The sequence below is a fragment of the Neovison vison genome, chromosome X (assembly GCF_020171115.1).
Source record: "Neovison vison isolate M4711 chromosome X, ASM_NN_V1, whole genome shotgun sequence".
Taxonomy (NCBI): domain Eukaryota; kingdom Metazoa; phylum Chordata; class Mammalia; order Carnivora; family Mustelidae; genus Neogale; species Neogale vison.
The window spans coordinates 103,855,889-103,883,607 of record NC_058105.1 but is presented as its reverse complement, the minus strand read 5'-3'; the positions used below and the strand labels follow the sequence as shown (position 1 = coordinate 103,883,607).

Sequence of the window (27,719 nt, the reverse complement as noted above, 5' to 3'; positions counted from 1 at the left end):
TCACTTTCAAAGGCATGCTAATTCTCTTTCATCCTCAGCTTTATTGAGATATAATTGGCACATAACATTGTGTAAATTTAAACTGTTAATTTGATATATTTATAAATTGCAAAATGAGTGCTACCACAGAATTAGCTACTACCTCCATCCTGTCACATAGTTACCATTTTTACAACCTGAAGAATTCATTTACTGCCTCCACTTTACCACTGACCATTTCCTCTTTTACCTCAATTTAACCTCATAGTGGCTCCTCCAGGAACTGAACAAGACAACTATAATTAACAAGTGAAGGACTGAATGGCAGTTGAACAAATAAATCCAGCCAGTAGAGACTAGCTGGATGAGGGGGATTAAAGAGGGCACTGGTGAAGAGCACTGGATGATGTATGGCAATGCTGAATCACTATTACTATCACATATTACTAATCACTATTAATCACATATTACAAATATTATACTGTATGTTAACTAACTTGAATTTAAATAAAAACTTGCAAGAAAAAAATAAAGTATTAGGTTCTGCATTTTAATAGACAACTTAGGAAGAAGAGAAGTAAAACTTATTTTAAGTATTTTATATAACAAGGGACAAGTTAAATATCATAACCTGACTGATTCTCAATTTGCTAACTAACATTTTTAGAGAAAATTCAGTAGCTTATGATTTAATCTTTAACTATGGTTAGTTTTGTTCACACACTTCTCATTAACTTGGGTTACTTGGATTACTTTCCTAAAAGTAATCTGATCAGTTATTTTATATATATACCTTTTCTAATTAGCTTAATATTTTTTGCTAAAAGATGTACCTATATCTCAGCAATAAACAGATGGAGAGACAGGTTTTTTTTTCCTTTTTACGTTTAACGTCTGTAATCATCAAGAGAGTGGTTTTGATACCTCTTTAGGGTGACAGCCTATTCACAGGGAGAGGCCAATGTACTTGATTTCTTTTTCTTTAAGTACCCACCAATATAAAGAGGTCTAAAAGTGGGCTCCATGTAAGTGATATTTAAAATAATAACCTGGTTCACAAAGAAAAATATGGGTGGGTGATGTACCTCTTCTTTCCTGCCAGACCACATGTAGATCTGCCGAGAATACCTTTCAAATCTGTTAGGAGAGAGGTTGGTAAAGAAAGAGTACCAACAATTACTTTAAGGTTTCTGGCCTGAGAGAACTAAAGAATGAGTTGGCAAGAATAAACATGGTGAAACCCGCCTTGGGTAGGTTTGATAGAAACTCACATCTAAGTATGACAAGTTTTAGTTGCCTATTAATACCAAAGTAGATATCTACAATAGCAAGAAGGATATACAGGTCTAGAGTTTAGGGCAGAGGTTTGTACTACAGATAGTATTTTGGAAAATCCGTAATATATAAAGGGTATTTCAAGCCATAACCCTGCATAAAACATCAAAAGTGGTGAATAAAGAGAGAAAAGAGAGCATTAGGTTTAAAAATTATTTTATATACAACTTACCTCCTCCCATGGACAAACACAGTCTACAACTACATGTAAAATAACTCCATTTATAAAAGGCCTGAAAACTAGCTGAACAGTTACTTCACAATAAACATTAAAGGGGTGACATCGGGATAGGTAGAAGAAACAGAAATATGGTCTTACCAAAAAACACCAGTCACAGTGCCGCAACTCACAATTGGGATGGATCTCACAATTCTGGAGTTTTTCCCTGAGGCATAATGGGTTCTAACCCCACATCAGGCACCCCAACCCCAGCGACCTAAACCAGTGAGATTAGCCTCCAAAACATCTAGCTTTTAAAAACAATGGGGCACATCTTGCTTTTAAAAACAATGGGGCTTATATCCAGGAGACCCAAAGGGCCTTAGAGAACTGAGATACTGCTCTTAAAGGGCTTGGAGGATGCCTCAGTCACCCTAGGGTCCAGCTAATCTTGCTAATCATCTACCAGAGGGGCAGTAGTCTGTTGGGACTCTGCAGAGATACAGGCAGCATTTTTTGTTGTTGTTCTCTCTCTGCTTACTAATGTGGTGGGTGTGTACAGACCCTGCACTTTCCCACCATCTGCCAAACCTGGCAGATGCACCCCAGCATTATCCTCTCCCTTCGCTTTGCTAAAGCTACTGGTTGTGCCCCAGGCCTTCCCACTCCTACTGCCCCACTGAAGTCAGCAGGCATACGCAACCCATATGGGAACACCCCTGATCACCTGGCTCTGATGACCAGTGGGACCTGTGTTCCTGGGTCTTACAAGATCGTAATAATCAGAGACAGCTCTTGACAGGCTACCACCCCCAGGGCACTGCACAGACAGCAGACAGAAATACATCTCTAGTCTTCCTGTGAAAAACACCCACTTACTTGCCTTGGCGCTTCAACCTAAAGGTCAGGCTTCAGGTATGCCAAAAATCTAGATGTGATGGACATGCTCTGAAGAAACATAAGCTTGGGGACACCATCTCTGGACTTTCCTTCAGCCTTACTACAGCTCACCAGTAGCCCCCCCCCCCAGAAAGAAGTTTAGAAACATAGCTAGAACCCTGATTTTTCAACTGTGGCCCAGGGGAAACCTCTAGATTGCCTGGTCTGGAGGTCAGCAGGGTTTATGACTACAGTACCAAAGGATTATATGTATTTACTTATACATTTTTTAAAAGGTTTTAATTTATTTATTTGAGAGAGAGAGAGAGCATGTGTGTGAGCAAGCAGGGGGGAGAAGCAGAGGGAGAGGAAGAAGCAGACTTGTTGCAGGGCTCCATCCCAGGACCCGGGATCATGACCTGAGCTGAAGGCAGATGCTTAATGGACTGAGCCACGCAGGAGTACCCGTATTTGTATACTTTAAAAGGTTCTGCCTGAGGTTCTGGATTCTTTTTGTTTGTTTGTTTTGTTTTTTAGATTTTATTTATTTATTGGTCAGTCTGTCAGAGAATAAGAGACAGAGAGAGCATGCACAAGCAGAGGGAGTGGCAGGCAAAGGGAGACGCAGACCCTACTGAGCAAGAAGCCTGATGTGGAGCTTAATCCTAGGACCCCAGGATCATGACCTGAGCTGAAGGCAGATGCTTAACCAACTGAGCTACCCAGGCAGCCCGAGGGTTTGGATTCCAATCAGCCTGAAACTAGGTAATGACTGAGATCTCTCCCTTTGGAACATAGGTTTTGGCATAACCTCAACAACTAGAACCTATCAAGAATAAACTAGGCAATTTAGACAATCACAAAGGTTTAAGGGAAAACCAAAAGCTAGGGAGAGGTTGACGGATGTGGTTCATCTCCTACACAAGGCCACTTTTTCAAGACTAGAAGTATCTGTTTTTCTTAGTACATAGAAATAAACACAGAGTCAAGGAAAATGAGGAAACAGGAGTATGGTCCAAGTGAAAGAAAAGAAAACCTCAAAAAATTAATAAAAGAAAGATAAGTAATTTACCTAATAAGGAATTCAAAGTAATGGTCTTAAAGATGCTCATCAAATTTGGGAGAACAGTTGAACATGTGGATAATTTCAACATAAAGATAGAAAAGATAAGAAAGTACCAACTACAAGTCTCAAAACTGAAAAATACAATAACTGAAGTGAAAATGCATTCAAGGGGTTCAACAGCAGACAAGGTGAAACAGAGGGAAGGATCAGTGAAAGAGAGTACAGGACAATGGAACGCACCCAAATGGAGCAGCAAAATTAGAAATATATATGTATATATTAAAAACTGAAGGTAGCTTAAGGGAACTACAGAACAACATTAAGTGGCGGATTTTTTTTTTTTTCCAGCAGAACCTGCAGCCCAGGAGGTCGTGAATTCATTCAAGTTCTGAAAGAAAAAAATCTTCCAGCCGAGAATACTGATTCAGAATTGAAGGAGAACGAGTTTTTCAACTAAGCAAAATCCAAAGGAATTCATCCCAACTAAACTGGCTTTATAGGAAATGTTAAAAGAATTTCTTTAAATTGAAAAGAACAGATAATAATTAGTAATAAGAAAAATTTTTTATGTTTATATGTTTACCTCACTGGTAAAGGTAAACATGTAGTAAAGGTAGTAGATTAATCATGTAAAGAGCTAGTATAATGGTTGAAAGACAAAAAAGAAATAAAAATAACTATAATAATTAGTTAAGGGATACACAACACGCAAAGAGGTAAAATGTGACATCAGAAACATAAAACATGGGGAGGCAGTAAAAATGTGGAATTTTAGAATGTGTTCAAACTCAAGATGCTATCAAATTAAAATACACACAGATATATATTTATATATATTTATGTATATATATATATATATTTTTATAGATATTGAGTACCTGAATGGAAAGAAACAAAACAAAACAAAATAAGACCTATTTATATGTATAAGAGACTCACTTTAGATCTAAGGACACACACAGATGGAAAGTAAAGTGATAGAGAAAGATGTTCCATGTATATGAAAACCAAAAGAAAGCTGATGTAGCTACAATTAGACAAATAGACCTTAAAACAAAGACTGTTAAAAAGAGACAAAGATAAAGGGGTCAGTCTAACAAGAGGATATAACATTTGTATATACTTATGCACTCAACATAAGAGCACCTAATTATATCAAGAAAAATATTAACAAACCTAAGAGAAAGAAATTGACAGCAATGCAATAATATTAGGAGACTTTAATACCTTACTTACAACTATGGATAGATCATGCAAACAGAAAATCAATAAGGAAACATCAGCCTTAAACCACACATTAAATCAGATGGATTTAATAGATATATATACAGAGCATTCTATCCAAAAGCAGCAGAATATACATTCTTCTCTAGTGTGCACAGAATATTCTCTAGGAAAAATTGTTAGGCCACAAAACAAGCATTGATAAATTGAAGAAGACTAAAATCATATCAAGTATCTTTGCCAATCACAATAGTGTGAAACTAGACATCAACTACAAGATGAAAATGTACAAGTATGTGTAGAAACTAAACAATACACTGCTAAACAACCAATGGGTCAATGAAGGAATCAAATAGTACCTTGAGACAAGTTAAAATAGAAAAACAACATACCAAATCTATGTGATGCAGCAAAAACAATTCTAAGAGGGAAGTTCATAGTGTTACAGGCATTCTTCATGAAGCAAGAAATACTGCAATAAACAATTTAACTTCACATCTCAAAGAATGAGAAAAAGAACAAAGTCCAAAGTTAGCAGAAAGAAGGAAATAATAAAGATTAGATGAAGGAAAAAAAGATTAGGTTGAAAACAAATGAAATAGAGAGCATAAAGACAAAAGAAATCAATGAAATGAAGATCTGATTCTTTAAAAGAATGAAGAAAACTGAACAATCAACAAAAACTTATGATGGGGCGCCTGGGTGGCTCAGTGGGTTAAGCCGCTGCCTTCGGCTCAGGTCATGATCTCAGGGTCCTGGGATCGAGGCCCGCATTGGGCTCTCTGCTCGGCAGGGAGCCTGCTTCCTCCTCTCTCTCTGCCTGCCTCTCTGCCTGCTTGTGATCTCGCTCTGTCAAATAAATAAATAAAATCTTTAAAAAAAAAAAAAACAAAAACTTATGATGTACCTTACACTGGCTAACATAAACATATATATATATATGCATGTATATATGCGGATATATGCATATATATGCGTATGTATATGCATATATATATATATACAATCATTTAGCTAGACTTATGAAGAAAAACAGAGCTCAAATGAGTAAAATTAGAAATGAAAGCAGTGAAGTTACAACTGACACCACAGATATACAAAGAATCATAAAAACTACTATCAACAATTATATATCAACAAACTGGACAACATAGAAGAATGGATAAATTCCTAAAATCACAAAATCATCCAATAATGAGACCATAAAGAAATAGAAATTCTGAATAGAATGATTATTAGTAGCAAAATTGAGTCAGTAATCAAAAACCTCCTGACAGAGAAGTCCAGGACTAGACAGCTTCACTGATAAATCAAACATTCAAAGATTTAATACTTAAGTTTCTCCAACTTTTTAAAAAAATTGAAGAGGAAGGAATGCTTCCAAATACATTTTGTGAGGCTAGCTTTATCCTGATACTAAACCTGATAAGAGTAACACACACACACACACACACACACACACACACACACACAAAATATATAGGACAATATCCCTAGGACACAAATGCAAAAATCTTCAATGAAATATCAGGAAATTGAATTCAACAATACATTAAAAAGGGGCGCCTGGGTGGCTCAGTGGGTTAAGCCGCTGCCTTCGGCTCAGGTCATGATCCCAGGGTCCTGGGATCGAGTCCCGCATCGGGCTCTCTGCTGAGCGGAGAGCCTGCTTTCCTCTCTCTCTCTGCCTGTCTCTCTGCCTACTTGTGATCTCTGTCTGTCAAATAAATAAATAAAAAATCTTTAAAAAAAATACATTAAAAAGATCATACACCATGATTAATTGGGATTTATTCTAGGTATGTAAATGTAGATCATAATTCACAAATCAATCAATGTTATATACATATTAACAAAATGAAGGATAAAAGCTATATAATCACCTTAATAAATGCAAAAATGTTTGGCAAAATTCAACTTTCATTCCCAATAGAAACTTTCAACAAAGTGGGTATAGAAGGAACATACCTCAACCTAATAAAGGCCATATATCATAAGCCCACAACTAATATCATACTCAAAGGTAAAAAGCTGAAATCTTTTCCTCTAAGATCAGGAACAAGACAGAGATCTCCACTCTTGCCACTTTTATTCAACATAGTATTCGAAATTTTAGCCAGACCGAAGAAATTAGACAAGAACAGGAAATAAAAATCATCCAAGTTGGATAGAAGTAAAAAAGTCACTATTTGCAGATTACATGATAATACACACACACACACACACACACACACATATAACTCTAGAAACACCATCAAAAACTGTTAGAACTAAAAAATGAATTCACTAAAGTTTCAGGATACAAAATCAATACCTATAAATACACTGCATTTTTATACACTAATAAAAAACTACCAAAAAATAAATAAAACAATTCCATTTAAAATTAGATCAAATAAAGGCAAAATACTAAGGAATAAATTGAATCAAGGAGGTAAAAGACCTGTATTCTGAAAACTGTCAGACATTGATGAAAGAAACTGAAGAAGACATAAATAAATGAAAGACATTCCATACACATGGATGGGATGAATTAATATTGTTAAAATGTCTATTGTTAAAAGCAATCTACATATTCAAGGCAATCTATCTAATTTCCAGTGTCATTTTTCACAGAACTAGAAAAAAGAATTTTAAAATTTGCATGGAACCACAAAAGACCCCAAATAATCAAAGCCCTACTGAAAAAGAACAAAGCGGGAGGCATCACATTCTCCCATTTCACACTATATTACAAAACTATAATAATCAAAATAGTATGGTTTGGGCATTAAAATGGAACAGAATTTGAGAGCCCAGAAACAAACTCACACATATACGGTCAATTAGCTTACAACAAAGGAGGTAAGAATAAATAACGGGGAAAGATACTCCCTTCAACAAATGCTGTTGTGAGAACTGGAGAGCAACATTTAAGGAAGAAAGGAAAGAAAAGAAAGAGTTATGGACATTGGGGAGGGTATGTGCTATGATGAGTGCTGTGAAGTGTGTAAGCTTGATGATTCACAGACCTGTACCCCTGTGGCAAATAATACATTATATGTTAATTTTTTAAAAAGTTAAAAAAAAGAAATAAAAGAAGGAAGGAAGGAAGGAAAAAGGAAAGAAAAGGAAAAGAAGAAAGTGGACTCTATGGTACATCATGCAGAAAAATTAACTTAAAATAAATTAGGCTTGATTTTAAGACACAAAACCATAAAACTTCTAGAAGAAAACAAATGGTAAGCTCCTTAACATCTTGGCAATCATTTTTTGGATTTGACTTCAAAAGCAAAGGCACCAAAGCTAAAATAAACAAGTGGGGCTACATAAAATTAAAAACCTTCTGAAGAGCAAAGCAAATCAACAACATAATGAAAAGAGAACCTACGGAATGGGGGAAAATATTTGCAAATCATGTATCTGATAAACATATCAGATATAAACATAAAAATATATATAAACATATAAAATCAGATATAACATATAAAGAATTCATACAAATTACCAAAAAGAAAAAAAAAGAAAGGAAGAAAAGAAGGAAAGAAAAGAAACAAAAACAAACAGTGAATCAGGGGCAGAGAATCTGTACAGACATTTTTCCATAGAAGATATGCAGGGGGTCAACAGTCACATGAAAAGATGTTCAAAATTACTAAACAAAAGGGAAATGCAAGTCAAAATCACAATGAGACATCATCTGGTACCTCTTAGAATGGCTATTATCAAAAAAGCAAGAAGTAACAAGCATTGCTAAGGAAACCCTTGTGCACCATTGGTGGGAAAGTACATTGGTGCAGCCACTCTGGAAAACAGAATGTAGGTTTCTCAAAAAATTAAAATAGAACTAACATACAGGCCAGTGATTCCACTTCTGGGTATTTATCCAAAGAAAATGAAAACAGGAATTCCAAAAGATATATGCACCTTTATTTTCATTGTAGCATTACGTACAATAGTCATGATATGGAAACAATGTCAGTATCCACTGATGGAAGAATGGATAAAGAAAATATGATATATCTCATAATAGAATGTGATATAAAATGTGATGTGTGTGTACATATATACTATATATAATGGAATACTGCTCACAGAAAAGAATGAAATCTTGACATGTGCAATGACATGGATGGAGCTAGAGTAAATGCTAAGTGAAGTCAGTCAGAAAGACAAAAACAAATACCGAATGATTTCACTTACATGTAAAATCTAAAAAACCAACAAACAAAACAAAACCCAAAATGAAATAGAACAAAAGAAAATAAATACATAGAACATAGTAATGGTTGCCAGAGCGGAGCGGAATTGGGCGGTGAGGAAAATGGGTAAAGGGAGTCAAGAGGTACAAACTTCCAGTTCTAAATAAGTCAGATGGGGATGTAATAATAATTACAGGGGCGCCTGGGTGGTTCAGTGGGTTAAAGCCTCTGCCTTCGGCTCAGGTCATGATTGGGATCGAGCCCCACATCTGGCTCTCTGCAGAGAGCCTGCTTCCTCCTCTCTCTCCCTGCCTGCCTCTCTGCCTACTTGTGATCTCTGTCTGTCAAATAAATAAATAAAATCTTTAAACAAACAAACAAACAAAAACATCTGATGTCAGACTAGGTTTCATTCCTTCGTAGGGAATCGATCTCAATCTCTGGTTTCTAATACCTAAATTTATATTTGATTTTGGAATTCTGCAGTTTCACTGCAGTAAGTCTAAGGGTAGATTTCTATTTATTTATTCTGCTTGTTATACATTGTGCCTTCTGGTTAACTGCATGTAGTCACTGGCTCCAGAAATTTTTCTTCAACATCCTTCACATATTCCTCCATATCCATCTTTTTATTCTTTTCTTCAGAATCTTCTCTTAGATGTAAGTTAGATGTTCATAGTCTACTCCCAATATATTCTGTCTTTCTGTTCATATTTTCTACCTCCTTAGTTTTCAGTACTACATTCTGTGTATTATCTTTCAATTTTCTCTTATTTTTTTTCTTCAACAGTTTAATATACATACCCTTTTAACATTTTAGAATGTTAATTTTAATTCTAATAATTTTGTCCTTTTCAAATCTTCTACCTTAACTTTATGTTTCATTTGTTTAACTGTCAATATCATTTATATCTTAAATATTATATCTACTTATGTAATACTAATAATCGGGTAATTCTACCATCTGAAATTATAGAGGGGGTGGTTTAAATTAGCTCTGTGTTCTATGTGATGGCTTCACCTCATATCTTGTGCTTGTGGGTTATTTTCATTGTATGCTGAAAGTTCACTAAATTTAATTGTGAGAATACTAAGAGTATTTTTCTTTGTAGAGGATTTGGATTCACTTTTGACCAACCTAGAGCCACTTTCTGTTAGGATGATATCAACCTAGAGCCACTTTAACTTAATCTCTTGTCTTGGGAACTCCTTGACCCTTATCAATAATATACTCTCAAATAATAGATCCCCATAAGAACAGGCTTATAGTTAAATTTTTTCAGATGAGATGAATATAATTATTTTTACCATGACCTTTATACTCAGTGGGAAGAGAGATGGACCTAATTTTATATTGGTACCTTCTGCAGAAAGACAGAATACTCCCACCCATCATTTCACAGAAGATGTAATAGCTAATAGTTATTGAGCGACTTTAAGCAGGTTTACATACAATCTCTGTTCAACTCCCCAGTTTGGCTTGAGCCTGAAACTCAGTTTTCTCTTCGAACGAAGGGGATTTTGGCCTAATTTGCCAAGAGCACGGCTTGCTAGTGTTAGTTTTTAACACTAGGGTAATTCAATGGTCAGTCCTCACCGTTGCATTACTTCTGTGGCTTCAGTTTCACTCAATATTTTGGCGGGGTGGGGGGCGCTCACCTGTAAAGGCTAACACATTCTTCCTTTCAAGTGAAAAAAAAAACCACTTAAAGGTATACTTATTGGAAAATTCCCAGCATCTTGATGTTTTGCAGAAGGCATTGTAGAACACTTCATTTCAACATCTGTTAAGTAAGCTCATCAAATCTCCCTCATAAAACTAATGTGGGGATTAAGTTTTATACTGTTTATCATTGCTTAGCACAAGGAATGACATAAAAATGCACTCCACAAATATTAGCTATTACTATTATCATAAGGTGATATTTTTAAAGAAGTAAACATACCGAAAAACTCATACAGCATATACTTTTATTAGACAAATGACTTTCAAATAAAATTTTGACCTCATGATGGTCATACTGTCACTTATTTTCCTGGACTACTTTGCAGTTCTTCTTTAATCAGTATTTGTCCATTCTGGTCTATTTGTGCTAAGGTAGGTGTGACAGTGAGTGAGCAATTCAAAGTCATAATTACCTGGAACAATTAATTGCTCCCTCAAGCTGCATATCATTAAAGTTACTATTAAAGCAGAATTAGCTAGTTCAGATTTTGCCTCTCTTTTACTCTATTATTTAATGTCAGGTGAAAGAATCTACAGATGACTTTGAAAGGGACAGAAGTTGGGGTGTTAATAATTTACAAGGAGGATGAAATCATCACTAATCAAGAGAACTGGTGAAGACTTTGGACTTCTAAATGTGTGATTTTAATATTTAAGACTCTTAAGATGATTTCTTTTAGTCATCCCTAATACTTTCAAGCTCCTGCTGTAAGCTTTCCTTAGAAATTGGGAAACCAGTAAATTGCAATATTCACTTCTTACCAGGCAGATTTATTGTTAACAGAAGGAACAGATCAGTGAGATTGGAGGTCCTGTGGCCAAATGGTTGTGTGCCCAGGCTCCAAGTGCAAGGAGACTTGAACCTGAATGTTTAATAGACTCTCACTATCTCTGTGGCTTTTGATACCTTTTCCATGTCTGTAAAACAGGCTGCAAAAGACCTTAAAACATAGGGCTATTATGTCAACAAATGAAAAACTGCCTGCTGAAACACTTAAAGCAGGGACTGGGCCTTCGGGACCACAAAGCCATTAGCATTATTTTGATGTTTTTCTGTATCACTAACAGATCTGTAGCTTGGTTAGTCTGGAGTAAGTTGTAAAAATCAGATGATTTGGTATGATATTTAGAGCTGTTTCCTGGTTTGCTCACCATTTTTGAAATCATTACTATGAGTAGAAAATATAGTGCCAAATGATTATGAAGAGTGAACAATGCCTTTTCAAGGAATGGAAAGAATTTATTACATCTCTGAATGCAAACTCACACTCTGAAATTAGGGACGGGATCTGGCATATCTCTTTTAAATATTTATAGGCTATAAAAAAACTGGCTGTTTGATTGATTTAACAGGCAAATAGATGTTACCTTTGTTCTGGATAATTGTGGCTATAAGAAACATTAGGTGGGCAATAAAAAAAAAACCCACAAACCTCTCACATACACATTTAATTGAGAAGAGAATGGGCTTAGGCCCATCTTCAAGTGAAGGGACACTTCGTTTATTAATGGAAAAACTTTTTCCTTAGCCAACCCCACCCCACAAAAATCAAGGAAACTAGGGTTTGAAACAATGTTAGAATTTTTCACTATAACAATCTAATGCATCATAGATTTTTTGGAAAGTAAATCAATTTTAAAATGGTTACTGTAATCATTTTATTTCCTCAGCCCCTCCAATAATTTATCCTAAGACTCTTTCCACACTGCATCAAAACATCAGTCTTTTAAACTAAATATTCAATGGGAACACCCCAAATGTTTAATTTAGCTAACAACCTATTAGGTTTTGGTCTATTAACTACGTAGTTTGGAAATGATCAAAGAACCCAGATTAGACCTTGAGAAATAGGAAAAATCTGTTATTACCCATCCTTTTACCTCAACATCATATATCTAAAGTCATATCAGCTCTTTAATGACTGGCACCATGGAATTTGAGAAGGATATTATCTCCAACATATATGGTTTTCATCAAACTTCTAAAGCATCAAAAAAAAAAAATGTTTCCTCATTGCCAAATTACTCTCAGGCTAGATATTTCATATAAGCATAGCCAGGACTGGTAGTGGTTTCAAGTTTACTTATTTAATTCAAGTTATTTTTTGTTACTATAACATTCTGCCTAATTGACTACTGAAGTAGAAGTGGAGACCTTCCAATTTAAGATTTAAGGGATGAGGGCGCCTGGGTGGCTCAGTGGGTTAAGCCGCTGCCTTCGGCTCAGGTCATGATCTCGGGGTCCTAGGATCGAGTCCCGTGTCGGGCTCTCTGCTCAGCAGGGAGCCTGCTTCCCTCTCTCTCTCTGCCTGCCTCTCCATCTACTTGTGATTTCTCTCTGTCAAATAAATAAATAAAATCTTAAAAAAAAGATTTAAGGGATGAATATATATATATATATATATATATATATATATATATATATATATAGTTTGTTTATCTCTGCCCCAGTGGGATACACGTGCATACACACAAACACAAAACTTTATACACACATAGCTGTGAGGGTAGGTAATATAGTATACAACTTAGCAAAAATAAAACGCCAATCACTTATTGAATATGTACTATGCTTTTAGCACTACAGTAAGCCCTTTCCACACAGTACTTTATATTTTGCTCAGGAGATCACTATGAAACAGGTGCTGTGAAGCTATGAGCTATGAAGGGATGTGCCAGTTATCAACTTACTGCCTCTAAACAGTGATCTGCATTTGATACTCAAAGTATTTCTCCTAGCCCCCTGACCCGATGCTAAACTTTGACAGTAGAGGGCGCTGGAGTGACAACTGGGGAAGTAAAGATTTCTACATTCCAGTGTGTTTGTCATTTCTTCTTGCTCCCTTGGGTCTGGGTTGACCTGTAGGATGCCTGGTGGAGCTCAACTCCACTATTCCTAACTCTCCCATAAATTTTAGCAGCACGCACTACAGGTGTCTTCTGGCAAGCTCTGTGGGTGACCCAGTGGCAAGTTCATCATGGGGGTGGGGGACAAATCCACGGGCAGCTTCCTGGTGCCCCAGCCTATTTCCCTCAGTTCAACAGCACCAGCCACAGGTAGCTTTCTAGCTGTGTAGTTTCCGTGGCCTGTCTAACCCTGACTAATAACAAGGGGCTATTCTAACCTAAGGTTTTCTGATTCTATAGCCAACATTTTAGTAACTCAATATGGATATAGCAGAGTAGGTTTTCTTTTTTTCTTTCTTTTTTTTTTTCTTTCTTTCTTTCTTTCTTTTTTTTTTTTTAGCGGAGTAGGTTTTCAATCAAGGTCTGTTTCTGAGTTGAATTTTTATTTATTTGGGGAAAATGCCTGGTTCCACACCAAAGAACTTCGCAATATAAGAGCACAAGTAGTTTCTCTGTTACTAAAGGTTTGCAAGAATATTAAATAAATAAGACCATTGCCAAGGTCAGGTTTAGAGACTGATCTGTTCCTAAGGAGAGAATAGATAGACTCTGAACATTGTTAAAGATTACAATTTGGGCCTTTTCACAGTTTAGCCAAGGTCGGTTCTACAATGTTTCTTTTGATTGTTTGCTTGAAGTGCAATTTCTACTCTGATACTAAGAGTCAAATATAAGTAAGAGCATACTACAATTCCCTAACAAAATCCAAATTTAAATGAACTTTGAGTTAGTTGCCATCTACAAATGACTACTCTTGCTCACATCGAACAACAGTGCAACAAGAAGTTAGAAGCCAAGGGACTCTTTGGGATCCCCTTTGCCAATCCCTAGTCCCTCACATTGATGGGGGAAAGGGTGACTAAAGTGTTCAGGAAAGATAGGCACCTCCCCCTCAATCTGCCCTAAGGTCACTGAGGGGGTTGGGTAGGCTCTCCTACTCCACACTTCGTTCTAATTTACAAAGATCAAACCTCTCCTCCACTTAAAACAACAAAAGGTTTCCTACATACCCCCCCCCCAGCTACCATCCCTCTTAGGATCATTCTTTCTCTTCATAGCCAAGCTCCTTACTTTGCTTTCCTCCTTCTTCTTCCCTCATGTCTTCCGTAATGCCCCAGCACTGTTCTGTCTATCCCCAGGGAAATGCCACTAAAACCATTCTGGTAAATGTCATAAGTAATGTCCTTTTTGCCCAATTCTGTCTTCATCTTTCCAGGCCTGCTTATTGTATCTGACTTTTTTTTTTTCATGGCTTCTCTTTATAAACTGCTACCTCCTAAGCACCCTGCTTTTAACTTCGTCTCCTCATAACCTCTATGACCATTTATTCTCATTTCCTTTGGAAACACTGCTTCCTCTGCCTAACCTTGATTTTTTCTAAAGATTGTATTTATTCATGAGAGAGGAGAGAGCAAAAAGACTCAGCACGGGGTCTGACGTGGGACTCAATCCCAAGACCCTGAGATCATGACCTGAGACGAAGGCAGATGCTTAACTGAATGATCTACCCAGGTGTCCCTGCCTAAACCTGGATTTTATGCATAATTCCTAAATTCTGTCCATGATTCATTTTCCTTGGGCTTACTTGGGGTGATGTCATGAACTTTATAGAGTTTTAACTAGCATGTGGCCTGGTAAATCCCACATCTGTATAACTGGTCTGGATCCCTTTATGTATCTGTTTTCCTGAATAATGGAAAATCCTTGCTAGACACTCCCTAAGAATTCTAGTAGACCCTGCTGATACCCTACCACATAGTCCCTTAACCTCAATGGCTGTGAGTTCACCTAAAGCTGTGGTGGCATTTCCATAAACACCCACCTCAAGCACCCACATTTTTTAATTGGACTGCGCTCAACAGCTCAGAAGTGGGGGATTTTATGTACCTCCTTTCAATCCTCAAACAAAAACAGAGGGAAATTGGTGGATAAACACTCCAGTTTCCATCAGCTCACTGAGACACTTCAGAGCATGCTCTCTGACACTGGTATTGTACATGATTTCTTTAAAATTCCCAGTAGGAATAGCCTGGTCACTCCCACTGGAAACCCACTGTTAAAAGTACCCTTTATCAACTGTCTAAGCTTTCCTTCTCCAATCCCCTCTTGTGTCCTTCTTGGTATTATCTCTCAAATTAACTAATAGCACCTAAGTCCTTGACTCAGGGATTACTTTTGGTTGGTATCAAACTTCAGCAGGCACTGCAGGATCAATGGAGATAAAAAGTGACATGTGATTTTTTACCTCCAAACTCGCTTATTTTTCCCCTCATTTTCTCAATCTTGTTTATGAAAAATAGCTATCCAGTCACCTGAATCAGAAACCTAGATGCTCTCCTGGATTTTTCATTTTCACTGTACCTATCACCATTGCCCTTGTCTTCAGCTGACCTAAAAATACCACTCCTTCCTTGGTCTCACCACCTGAAACCTCCCTATCTTTTAGACCACTTACTCTCCACAGTCACTGCAGAGGTAGTATAAGCTGATACAGCACTGCTCTTCTCCTTTCCCCCTTACATTCTTTTAAAATATTTACTTATGGGCACCTGGGTGGCTCAGTGGGTTAAAGCCTCTGCCTTCAGCTCAGGTCATGATCCTGGGTCCTGGGATCGAGCCCCGCATCTGGCTCTCTGCTTAGAGAAACTGCCTCCCTTCCTCTCTCTCTACCTGTCTCTCTGCCTAATTGTGATCTCTATCAAATAAATAAATAAAATCTTTAAAAACATTTACTTATTTACTTATTGAGAGAGAGAGAGAGAGAGAGCAAGCGAGCAAGTGAGCATGAGCAGAAAGGATAGAGGGAGGAGAGCCAATCTCCAGCAGATTCCACACTCAGTGCTGATCCCGACATGGGGTTTGATCTCACAACCCTGAGATCACGGCCTGAGTCAGAGCCAAGATGTCAGAGTCAGAGACAAGAGTCAGATGCTCAGCCAACAGTACCAGCCAGGTGGCCCTTCCTCCTGACATTCTAAACCCTTCGGTGGTCTCTGAGTGCATGCTTATAGACCAGGCTGTTTGAGAAGCATTGGTTTCCCTCAGTCATCTTGCTGATGCCTACTTATTCAGGTCTACCTTCAGACACTCCCCAACCTGTACCTTACACTCAGGCAAAACCAAATGGTTTGCAGATGTGCATTGATAACCAGCCTCATGCTTCCAATTCTTTGCATGTGTATGTCTACCTGTCTGGGATTACCTTCTACACCCACCCATTTGGCTATCTCCCGTTCTGATTTTAAAATGTTCACAGGGCCGCCTTTGTGGCTCAGGCAGTAGAGCATGCAGGTCTTGATCTCAGGGTTTTGAGTTCGAGCCCCATACTGGGTGGAGAGATTATTTTAAAAAAAATGTTTTGAATCTTAAAAAAACCAACCATGTCATTCACAGTGAATTTTCTTTAGAAAAGCTACCCCAAATGCCTTCCTGTGCTGACCCACACAGGTCTACACTGTTTTTCTGTGTTTTCAAGTCCTCTGTGGTAACTTTTTTTTTTTTTAAAGATTTTACTTATTTATTTGACAGACAGAGATCACAAGCAGGCAGAGAGGCAGGCAGAGAGAGAGAGAGAGAGGAGGAAGCAGGCTCCCTGCTGAGCAGAGAGCCCGATGTGGGACTCGATCCCGGGACCCCGAGATCATGACCTGAGCCGAAGGCAGCGGCTTAACCCACTGAGCCACCCAGGCGCCCCCCTCTGTGGTAACTTTTAACACATTTTTTTTTGCATCTTATAAGGATATTGTTATTATGTTCTGAACACACTAAGATATCAGTGAATTTTTGCTTAACTGCTCACTGTCTATGAGTAATGGAGAGAAAAATTTCCTACTGATTAGCTAACCTTAGAACACTGTCTCACATGTTAGAGATACATGAAATAAATGGATACGAAACTAAACTCCATTATAATGTATTTGTTCTTTTTGACAAGTAATCCATTCCTGATTTATGAGAGTATATGCAAAACACTATTTGATTTGGAATAATATATTATTTTCTCTCTTTTTTTTCAATAATTTTTTATTTTTTATAAACATATATTTTTATCCCCAGGGGTACAGGTCTGTGAATCGCCAGGTTTACACACTTCACAGCACTCACCAAAGCACATACCCTCCCCAATGTCCATAACCCCACCCCCCTTCTCCCAACCCCCCTCCCCCCAGCAACCCTCAGTTTGTTTTGTGAGATTAAGAGTCACTTATGGTTTGTCTCCCTCCCAATCCCATCTTGTTTCATTTATTAATTTTTATTGAAAACGTTTAGAAAACACATGGTATAATTTTTGCATATGAAAATTCTTCTGTTATATATAAATTAAAGCTCTTTAGTGTTACTTGGGAAGCATAAAGAGTATCTAGAGTACTAAGAGAATCACACATATGACTAACAGATTACACATGACTGTAACATGTATGCACATGTTGAGAACGGTGGAAGGGATGCCTGGAAGGCTCAGTCGGTTAAGCCTCTGCCTTTGGGTCAGATCCTAGGGTCTTGGGTTCAAGCCCTATAGCTAGCTTCCTATTCAGCCTGGGGTGGGAGGGGCTTCCACTTCTCCCTCTTCCACTCCTCCCTACTTGTGCTCTCATGTTTCTGTCTCTCAAATAAATAATTCTTTAAGACAGAGAGAGAGAGAGAGAGAGAGAGAGAGAGGTGGGGGAGAGGGAGAAAGGGAAAGAAGGAGAAAGAGATGAGGATATCTACACATATCGGTTAATTTGGGTAGGGAAAAGAATCCTGTGGTCAAATAAGATCTGATTTTGAATTGTTAATCTATTTACAGCTTGTGGACTTAAGCATTTTACTGTATTTGGTATATCTCTGTTTCCTGTTAAAACTCACCCTTTATAATGTTTCTGTAAGATAAAATGATAGAAGACACATGTAAATAACGTACTCATGTCTGGCACATGACAATTTCTAAAACCTGGAAGCTGAGCTAATATTTAAAGTATTATTTTTTTCTTCCTGAGACACCTACAAGTATTTGTTAGGTATTTATGCAAATCAGTTTAAAAAAATTTTTTTACTCTTATAGCCATACCTCTTCATGTAGCTCTCTCCACCGAGAATTAAATGTCTCAAGTTCCTCATTGATCAGTTCATCCATGACTCCACCATCTGTTAGGGTCTGTGCCAATATGCGAATTTGATTCGGGTTATCCTCTGAATGTTGCATCAAATTTTCAAGTGACTGAAACACATTTGCAATAATTACTATTTCCCTTCTTTTTCTAAATATACTGAATTAACACAAAATGCTCAGTATCTTCTTATTTACATATCATTAAGTTAAAAACAATTTAAAGCAGTATTGAATTGAGACAATAAAACATCAAAGACCATTGTTACTTAAAAAAATACAATGTTTCTCCATGTGTATCCTCATGAGCTTGTGGCAGGACTGTGGAATGGGCCACTTAGAAATTATCCACAGCCACATTCTTCTTTGAGGTCCTCTACTCTTAAACCTGGGAAGGTAAAATACTTAATATCCTTAATACTTAATAATACTTTAAAATACTTAAATATTCTCTTATATCTAGTGGTGGCTAAGTGACGTGATTCTAAAAACTATATGTAGGTAGAAATTCAAGAGCAGAGTTTCCCTTCCTAAATTAAAAAGAAAAAAAAAGATACAACCTCTAGAAGAAATCTTGCCCTTCATAATTTTTCCCCACACACATAGCTTGTAAGTGGAGCAGCCATCTTTGGACAGAAAAGCAATAAAGAGGAGGCTGAAGTCCTTCAGTCTGATCATTTAATAGGATAAGTGCATCACTGCCCCCTTTGTTCTGGCCACCATCCTTCTACTAATGCACTGTGTGTGCTTCAACTTTTTTTGGAAGATGCCTCACATTGCTGATTGACAAGGAATGCACGGTCAGTTAACATCCCTGAATAGGACAAGGCCAAAATTATAGTTCACCTGAGACCAGTCTCCTTGTTCTCTGATAACTCTTCAGGTTTTACAATCCTTTTGAGCAAATAAGGAAGCTGGATATATGATGTTTAGGTTTGTGCTATAACACTCTAGAATCTTAATACTATCTGAAGAGGCATTTTACATTTTCTTTGCATCTTAATTTACGTAGGTTATTTTAGCATATTTACACAGGGGTTGCATTGCAAATGGCCCTATATACAATACAGATGGCAAAACTACATATTCATTATACACAAAGGGTTAACCAAATGTACAATAAGATGTATAGAACAGAAATGATTATTGTGAGAAGTTCACATAAATCAAAAGTTTACACCTGCCAATTCCTTTAAATTTTACTTTTTAAATGTCTTCAAGATAAAACTTGAAAATGTATTAAGATTCTGTACTACCAAAGTGTATGAACATTTTAAAGATACATTCCTAATATCAGAGCATGCACATTTAATACCTCACGGCATTCCGTAAGGTATAGATTTATGCTTTTAAATAATCTACAAGTATGTTTCAATTCAATAAATGTAACTTTAAGCTGGAAGTAATGGTTTATATGATCATCCAGTGTAGCTCTGCCCTGAAGCAGGAAAACAGTACCTTCACACTGTCTGTGTGAGTCTATGGTGGATTTAAATAGGTAAAGAAATGTGTCAACGTAGAACTTTGTAATATAGAAAAAGGCAGATGTCCTCTGGAAAGGTTATTTAAATCGTCTTTACAAACTTGAGACTGGAAGGGTTACAGAAGAAACAAAGGTTTCATCCAAAGCACCAGAGCCGGGAGAGGCAGGGCAACCACACTCTCTGTACTGTTTCCCCGGCAGCTCTTTTCTACTTGGTCCTGGGCATCCATGACATGAATCATTATCATTTCGATTAAGTCACAACTTACAGCAAGCACCTCGGAGATTTCCTCAGCTCCCCCAGGAATATTTTCAGTGGTTTTCAGTTTGAACTCTACTTCATTCAGCCACTTGTTTGCCTTCTCCAAGTATGACAATAACTCATGCCAGCACGCCCAAACTTCCTAAGAAAGAAACACATATTGCATATGAAATATATGATAGGAGTGACTGTGGGGTTTTGGAATTTTCATTTTTATGAGACTGACGCTCTACCTACCGCGCTAATGAGGCACCTTGGAATTTTCATTTTTAAAGCTGTAAAAATTGAACATGTTTATTTTATACTGTTCACATTCCCTTTGCAGTAGATAACTGAAAAAACAACTAGTCATGTTGATCAGCTAATACGTTTATAATTACTAATCATTAAGGAAACATCTTACTATAAAAATTAATTAAAGAGTCAGTGATTTACTTTTATAAATAAAAATCTCATCAACATTGCCATCAGTAAAATTAAAAAAGCACACACAAAAATGCATATATAGAGATCTAACACTGCAAAACCTTAAACATGACCAGTTTTCTGTGAGCTCCTTTAAACTTTATTATATGCATGTAATATGATAGCTAACATTAAAGCAAGATTTAGCTACACAGCTCTTTTCATTAAACATTATATCATATAATTCTTCTGTATTACTAAGAAGATATATCTTTGGGGTGCCTGGGTGGCTCAGTGGGTTAAGCCTCTGCCTTCAGCTCAGGTCATGATCTCAGGGTCCTGGGATCGAGCCCCGCATTGGGCTCTCTCTGCTCAGCCGAGAGCCTGCTTCCTCCTCTCTCTCTGTCTACCTCTCTGCCTACTTGTGATCTCTCTCTGTCAAAAAAATAAATAAAATCTTTTAAAAAAGGATGATATATCTTTAATGAAAATCTAAATTTCCATATAAGTGGCTGTATTATTCTTTTCTTAACAGTCAAAACTTATTGGATAGTTAGCCTATTTTTGGTTTTGTTTGCTAATAAATTTATGGTGAAGATCACCATGAATATAGACTTTTTTTCCATATTTCAAATTATTTCCTTGAGGTATATTAGGAAGAATATGACTCATAACTATGGACATGACTATTTTAAAATGGCTTTTGATATGTATTAAAAATGATTACTGTAATACACAAGCATAGTCATATATAAAAAAGCAAAACTTTAAGATTGCAACCAGAAAATACAAAAGAGTATTTTATAAACTTGGGATGAGAAAGGATATCTTAAATAAGACATTTTGTAAAAAACAACGCGAAACAAAAACAACCTCCCAAAAAAACCTGAATAAATTTGTTTACATAGAGTTAAACCATTCTATTTATCAAAAGATACCATAAAGAAATTGAAAATCACCCTAAAAACTTGAAGAAAACAATTGCAAAATTTCTAACTGATGAGTAAAAACGGAATGTCCCCAAGCCAATTAAAAGGTAAAGGGACATCCCAATGGAAAATGAACGGAAACCCTAAACCACCATTTCAAAGAAAAAGATATATGCATATCCAACAAATATATGAAAATATGTTCAATCTCATTAGCAGTCAGGGGAATGTAAGTCAAGATTACATGGGATTTGTACCAGGTTGACTGACGCAAATGAGAAATTTCATAATTCTAAGTGTAAAAGAAGGTACACATTAACAAAAATTTGTATTTATTGTTGGTGGCTGTGTCTACTAAAATGACTATTTTGGAAAACAATCCATCATTCTCAGTCAGGTGAATATACACATACCCCACAATCCAGCAACTCCACTTTTGCATATATATCCTCAGAGAAACTGCTTTGTGTGGACAACAAAGACAGTTAAGAGAATGTTCATTTTAGCACTTTTGGTAATAACCAAAATTTTAAAAACAACCTTATGTCTGCTAACCAGAGAATGTAGAGACACACTGTATTACATTTAAACAGAGAACACAGAAGTAAAAATGCAAATTTCATCACACAAAACAAACATGGATGAGTTTCTGACAGAAATGCTGGGCAAAATGGACAAGCCCTGAAAAGCCAAATATTAAGGTTATGATCTTTTATAATGCTCAAAACAAATGAAATTGAACAATACATTATTTAGGTATTCATTTGAGTGTGATAAAACATTTTTTAAGCAAAGAAACAATAAAGGCAAATTGGGAAAAGGAAGTCTATTGGGAAAAAAGCAGGAAGATACGCTAGAGGATATGAATACAAAAATGTTCATTTTCCATTAGATTTGATATTGTAAATATTGGACAAACCTATACATACAGTACTTCAATCACTACCACCTGCTACTCCCCGCCCCACTACTCCTTCAATCACTACTCACCTCCTTCCTCCCCGCTAAGGAAGGAAGTTTTATTGTAGAAGAAACCAAAAATTCTGTCAGATTTCCCATCTTTTCACTTTGCCTATAGCCCTTGCAAATGACAGAAGACATTCCTTCTCTAAACTGATGAAAAGTATCAGTCTAACCTGTCTTGCCACCCTACCAATACCTGCTTAGTATTTCAGGTACAGTTTATTACAGAAAGTGAAATTAAGTATTTTGCTTTAAAAGGTGACAGAAATCTTAAATCTGGGTCATTTCCAGCTCCTGCTGGACTACAGGCTGTCTTCCTTCTGGGCAAAGATCCCAGTGGGAAAATATAAATATCTCCTTAAATACCCCAGGGTACTTCAGATCTTTGAAGATAAGGAGATCTGATTGGTAATGTGTCTTATTAACTTTGGTGCAGATTGAGGTAATGAACTACCTTGCCGATTTAACTGTCAGGATGGATGGCCTCTTGTGTCCTCAATGCATCTGAAGGACACAGCTGAAGAGGCTGAATGCACTGGCTTTACAGGTCACCTCTGCAAAATAAAATGTTGTCTTGCCGTCTGAATTGGAGCTAAAAGCCACTTAGAATAACTGTTAAGCTTTGCAGTTTGGAACTCAAAACTACTTGGAAATCACAGAATTCACCATGGCTTTGAAGAGATGACAAAAGAAAAAGGAAACTTCCATTCAAAATGGTCAGTGGAGCTGATGTGGCAATCCACCCACCACTGCTTTTGTGACACTGAAATGCTGGGTAAAACATAAAGGGCAACATTTAAGCTCATCAGGCTGCTCTGTGAAATATGAAAATCTTCCCGAAGCAGAAACAAAGAGGGAAGTTAAGTGCATGCAGAGAGCTTAACAAAACACTGGCATATCAGAACACGGTATATGACACACAAGTTAGGGTATTCAACACTAATTTGGGGTGAAAAAAGGGGCACTGGCCTCACACATGGAAGAGCAGCATAAAGTTGTGTCTCACCTATCCTGGAAACAAGGTCTATAAAATCCCCCTCCACTCGAATACAAGGAATTAGCAAGAAAGCTGAGAATCCTTTGGATTTTAGTTGGAAAATAAGGATTCACCCACCAGAAACTGAAATGTAAGTTTATATTACACATGAGAGTAGAATGTAACATTTCTAGGACTCTGGTAGAAACATTAAAAACAAACAAGCAAACAAAACAAAACTCATGAGGACCCTCAGACAGCCCAGAGCAGAAAGGATTTCCAGTAAAAACAATTCCTACTACACGTGAACTCAGAAACAAAAAATCACAAGCCACGTGAGGAAATCTACTGCCATTTGAGGCAGTCAGTAGTTGTAATGAATGTAGAATCGACAATTTATAATCTAAAGATGACACAATTGTAGGGAATTTGATAATAAATAACTTTCGCCTGCTGTTAAAAGTTGCCAGTAAGATCTCTTTTTCTTGAGACTGACAAATAGAGTTCATACTTAAGAGCTGTGGTGAAAAAATAATGAATACTGTTTTTCTGAAAATAAATAAATTGGAAAAAAATAATAATAAACAAACAAAAACAAACAAACAAAAAAAAAAGAGCTTAAGACTAAGTTCCCTATATTCTATGTTTAAAACAAACAAACTTCTACAACATGTTTTCACAAGCTGTGGTCTAAACAGAGGGAACTGATGGGGATGGCAATGGGGAGATATGAAGAAAGGAAGACTGGAAAATGAGGCATTTTTTTAAAAAAAAATTTACCTTTTAAAGTAAACTCTACACCCAACGTGGGACTTGAATTTACAATTCCGAGATCACGAGTCATGTGCTCTGTTAACTGAGCCAGTGAGGTGCCCTTGAAGCAAAACTTTTTCTTAACTTTTTACTGTGTGTTTAGAGGAAACCCATCTGGTCCCTTTTCTTTAAAGGATCTAAAATAATACTGCTCATCAAATGGGTGGGTACATTCAGAAAGAGATGGTTGGCATGCATTACCTACCGAGCTGCTGGTATGGCCAAGGAAGAATCAAGAAGTTATGGGAGATGGGAAGTGCCAGAACTTGCTGGCTAAGCTGAAATATGGTGGAGAGATAAGACTTCAGGGTACCATGGAAGCATGGGTTTAAAAGATGTAACTTTCAGGAGAATGTGGTTTAAGCTTACTAGCAGGAGTCAGCCTGAAATTTTGTTGAATACTCCAAGGCACCATGAATGAATAGAAGATCTTTTTGGGGGGCTCACAATCTATATGAATACAGATCCCCAAAGATCACATCAAGTCTACAGTGAACAAGCCAGATCAGTGGTGATAACCTATAGAATCTGGTGATAACATATTCATCATTATAGATGCCTATGGGTGTTAATAAAAGGGTATAGCAACTATGACCAGCAAAGAAAAGGGAGTATGTGAAGAAAGTGCTTTACCCTCATTATCATCCCTTAAACCAATACTACACAATCACTATCCAGAAACTGAATGGGAGAAGTGGACGCTTAAATCATTTTTTTTCTCACTCCCACCTTTGTATAAATTGCTGCGGCCACATATTAATCTAGACTAATGGAAGATGTTAACAAACTATGATATCAAAATTTAAATAACACTAAACTTTAATAACTAGAAATTAATGAAAAATCATGGAATCAGACAGCAATAGTGATTAGGAAGCCAATTACTAGGCAGAAAATGAGGTTTGACATCGGTGGTTACAGTTATTGGAAAATCAAAACTCTTTCATGCTCATTACTCATGGAGACTTCTCAACCAAACAGACTGCATAGGTTTAATTTGTTTAACAAAAAGAAGAAATAGAATCGGTTATGCAAAAGCAAAACATTACATAAAAGAAGAAAAAATTTTCTAAATAACCGAGTAAAATCTTAAGAAATGGAAAACAAGGGGCGCCTGGGTGGCTCAGTGGGTTAAGCCGCTGCCTTCGGCTCAGGTCATGATCTCAGGGTCCTGGGATCGAGTCCCGCATCAGGCTCTCTGCTCAGCAGGGAGCCTGCTTCCTCCTCTCTCTCTCTCTGCCTGCCTCTCCGTCTACTTGTGATTTCTCTCTGTCAAATAAATAAATAAAATCTTTAAAAAAAAAAAAGAAATGGAAAACAAGGTCTTTGGAAAAATATAAAATCCTATCCAAATGTGTATATAGGCAGATGCGTATATAGAAATGAGTATATTTAAACACAAACGGTCAGTTGAGGAGATAATTTGAGAACTAGAAGACAAATTTCACAAAAATACAAAGAATCCAATACACCGAGATAGATAAAAGGGAAACCTTTATATAATAACAACTGATGACAGAGTTCTTCAATCACTACACTGTACACTTGAAAACAATATAACACTGCGTGTCAGCCATACTCAAAGAGAGGGAGAGAGAGAGAGAGAGAGAGAGAGAAAACAAAATCCATTGTATTAGTGTTAAAAGCTACAGAAAAATACAAAAACAAAAACAAAAAACCAGGAAAGGAAGGGAAGAGATGATGTTATGGGTCCCAGGGAAGTCCAAACTAATTCATACTATCATGTTACATGAGGGAGGGACTTTTTGTATCTATTTCAGGATATGTTTTCTAAAGAGACCTTTTATTTTCATATTAATACAGTTTTTAAGACTATTGAGCTATCCCTCTATTTCTCATCTGCAATCACACTTAAAATATCTTCCATTTGTATTGAAATTATAAGGTCATACAGTCCCTTTTTAGTCCCTCTCCATTGGTTTGGAATATATATGAATTGTTTATCAATATATTCACTAAGATGACTCAATCCATGTCAGGGAAGGGGGCTTAATTTACCACCCAGCTAGTGGGCAGTCTCTGACGGCTTCAGCTTTTGGTGCTAGGTAAAGTTTAGTGTTCCTCGACACAATCCTTACTGTGAGTAAATAGCATTTTTACATGAATTCTTTGTCAGCTATTTTCAGATAAAAGCATTTGGAAAAGATAAAGCAGGACCTAAATGGATACTTAAATATAATGTAAAATGTCCCCCCCCCAAAAAAAGCTAGACAACATGTCTTGTGAAGCACCCTACAGGGCAGACTGATTCTTAACAATATCACAGAACACACTTCTCCACAAAGTAAATCTGGACTCTAATACTAATGATTTTATGCACATTCAAATGTATGAAAGAATTAAGACCAGTTTATATAAATCTTGGGAAAACTTATTTATAAGATTTTTGTGACCTAATAATAATAGTAATAAGGTAATAATAAGAATTAGAACTAGAACTGCTCACTAGGCAAAGTATTAAATAGAATAACTCATTTAATTTTCTCAGCACCCTATGGAATGTGCATTTTTTTTTGTCCATTTCACAGATAGGAAACCCATTCATACAATGTAAGCAACAGGCCCAAAGTCACAAACTTCTAAGTGACTTTGTGAGGACACTCAGCCTAAGCTGTCTTAACACCAGTGTTCCTATTCTTAATCACTATGAGCCACATAAAATCATAAACTGACACATAAGTAATAAAGATCAAGAAAAGCAACTGACTTCCAAGGTCTTGCATTTGCCATTGAGCCTGGTGCACAGCCACTGATAGTTGGTGGTAAGAGTGTCAAGTTCCTTTTTTAAGGCCTCTTGTGCTGCAGGTGGAGCTTGAGCTATGACACTGTTGACGGACTCAGTCAGGAGTTTCACTTTGGCTTCTTTCTGCTGGGCCTCTTCTTTAGCTCTCTGAAAAACAAAGAGTGCTCTCTCACTTGACAGCAAGGCAATGGATTTACTTAGAAAATGCATTCCTGTATATCATATACTTTCTTCCTGATCCCTGTGAGATTAATAAAAATAAATCCAGTAGCGACTACAATCACTTCCATAAATTCAGATTTAGTTAAAACTTGAATTTGGAAGGAAAAATTATCATCAGAATGTAACAGCTCTTTCATCAGAATCCTGTGCAAAATAGCCAACATGTGGCTATAGGTTTGTGGTGTGTTCACTCACCCTCTTTCATATATGTGTATGTGTGCATATGTACACACATACATGCCCACGGAGACATGTATATTAGACAAGCAAGAAACATGTATTTCTGTTCTTTTTTTTGTTAAGGATTTTATTTATTTGACAGAGTGGGATCACAAGTAGACAGAGAGGCAGGCAGA

The 27,719-nt window shown here is 36.8% G+C and overlaps 1 protein-coding gene across 7 annotated transcripts in view; it reads right to left on the bottom strand.

Moving 5' to 3' along the window:
* Positions 1–27,719, bottom strand: part of DMD (dystrophin) — a 1,990,807-nt gene that overhangs the window by 1,307,455 nt on the left and 655,633 nt on the right. For all 7 annotated transcript variants that reach the window (XM_044235639.1, XM_044235638.1, XM_044235634.1 and 4 more), the window contains 3 exons: positions 27,106–27,288; positions 20,299–20,433; positions 18,508–18,657 (listed from right to left, as the gene is read on the bottom strand). In XM_044235639.1, the coding sequence (XP_044091574.1) occupies positions 18,508–18,657; positions 20,299–20,433; positions 27,106–27,288 (468 nt within the window). The remainder of the gene's footprint in view (positions 1–18,507; positions 18,658–20,298; positions 20,434–27,105; positions 27,289–27,719) is intronic.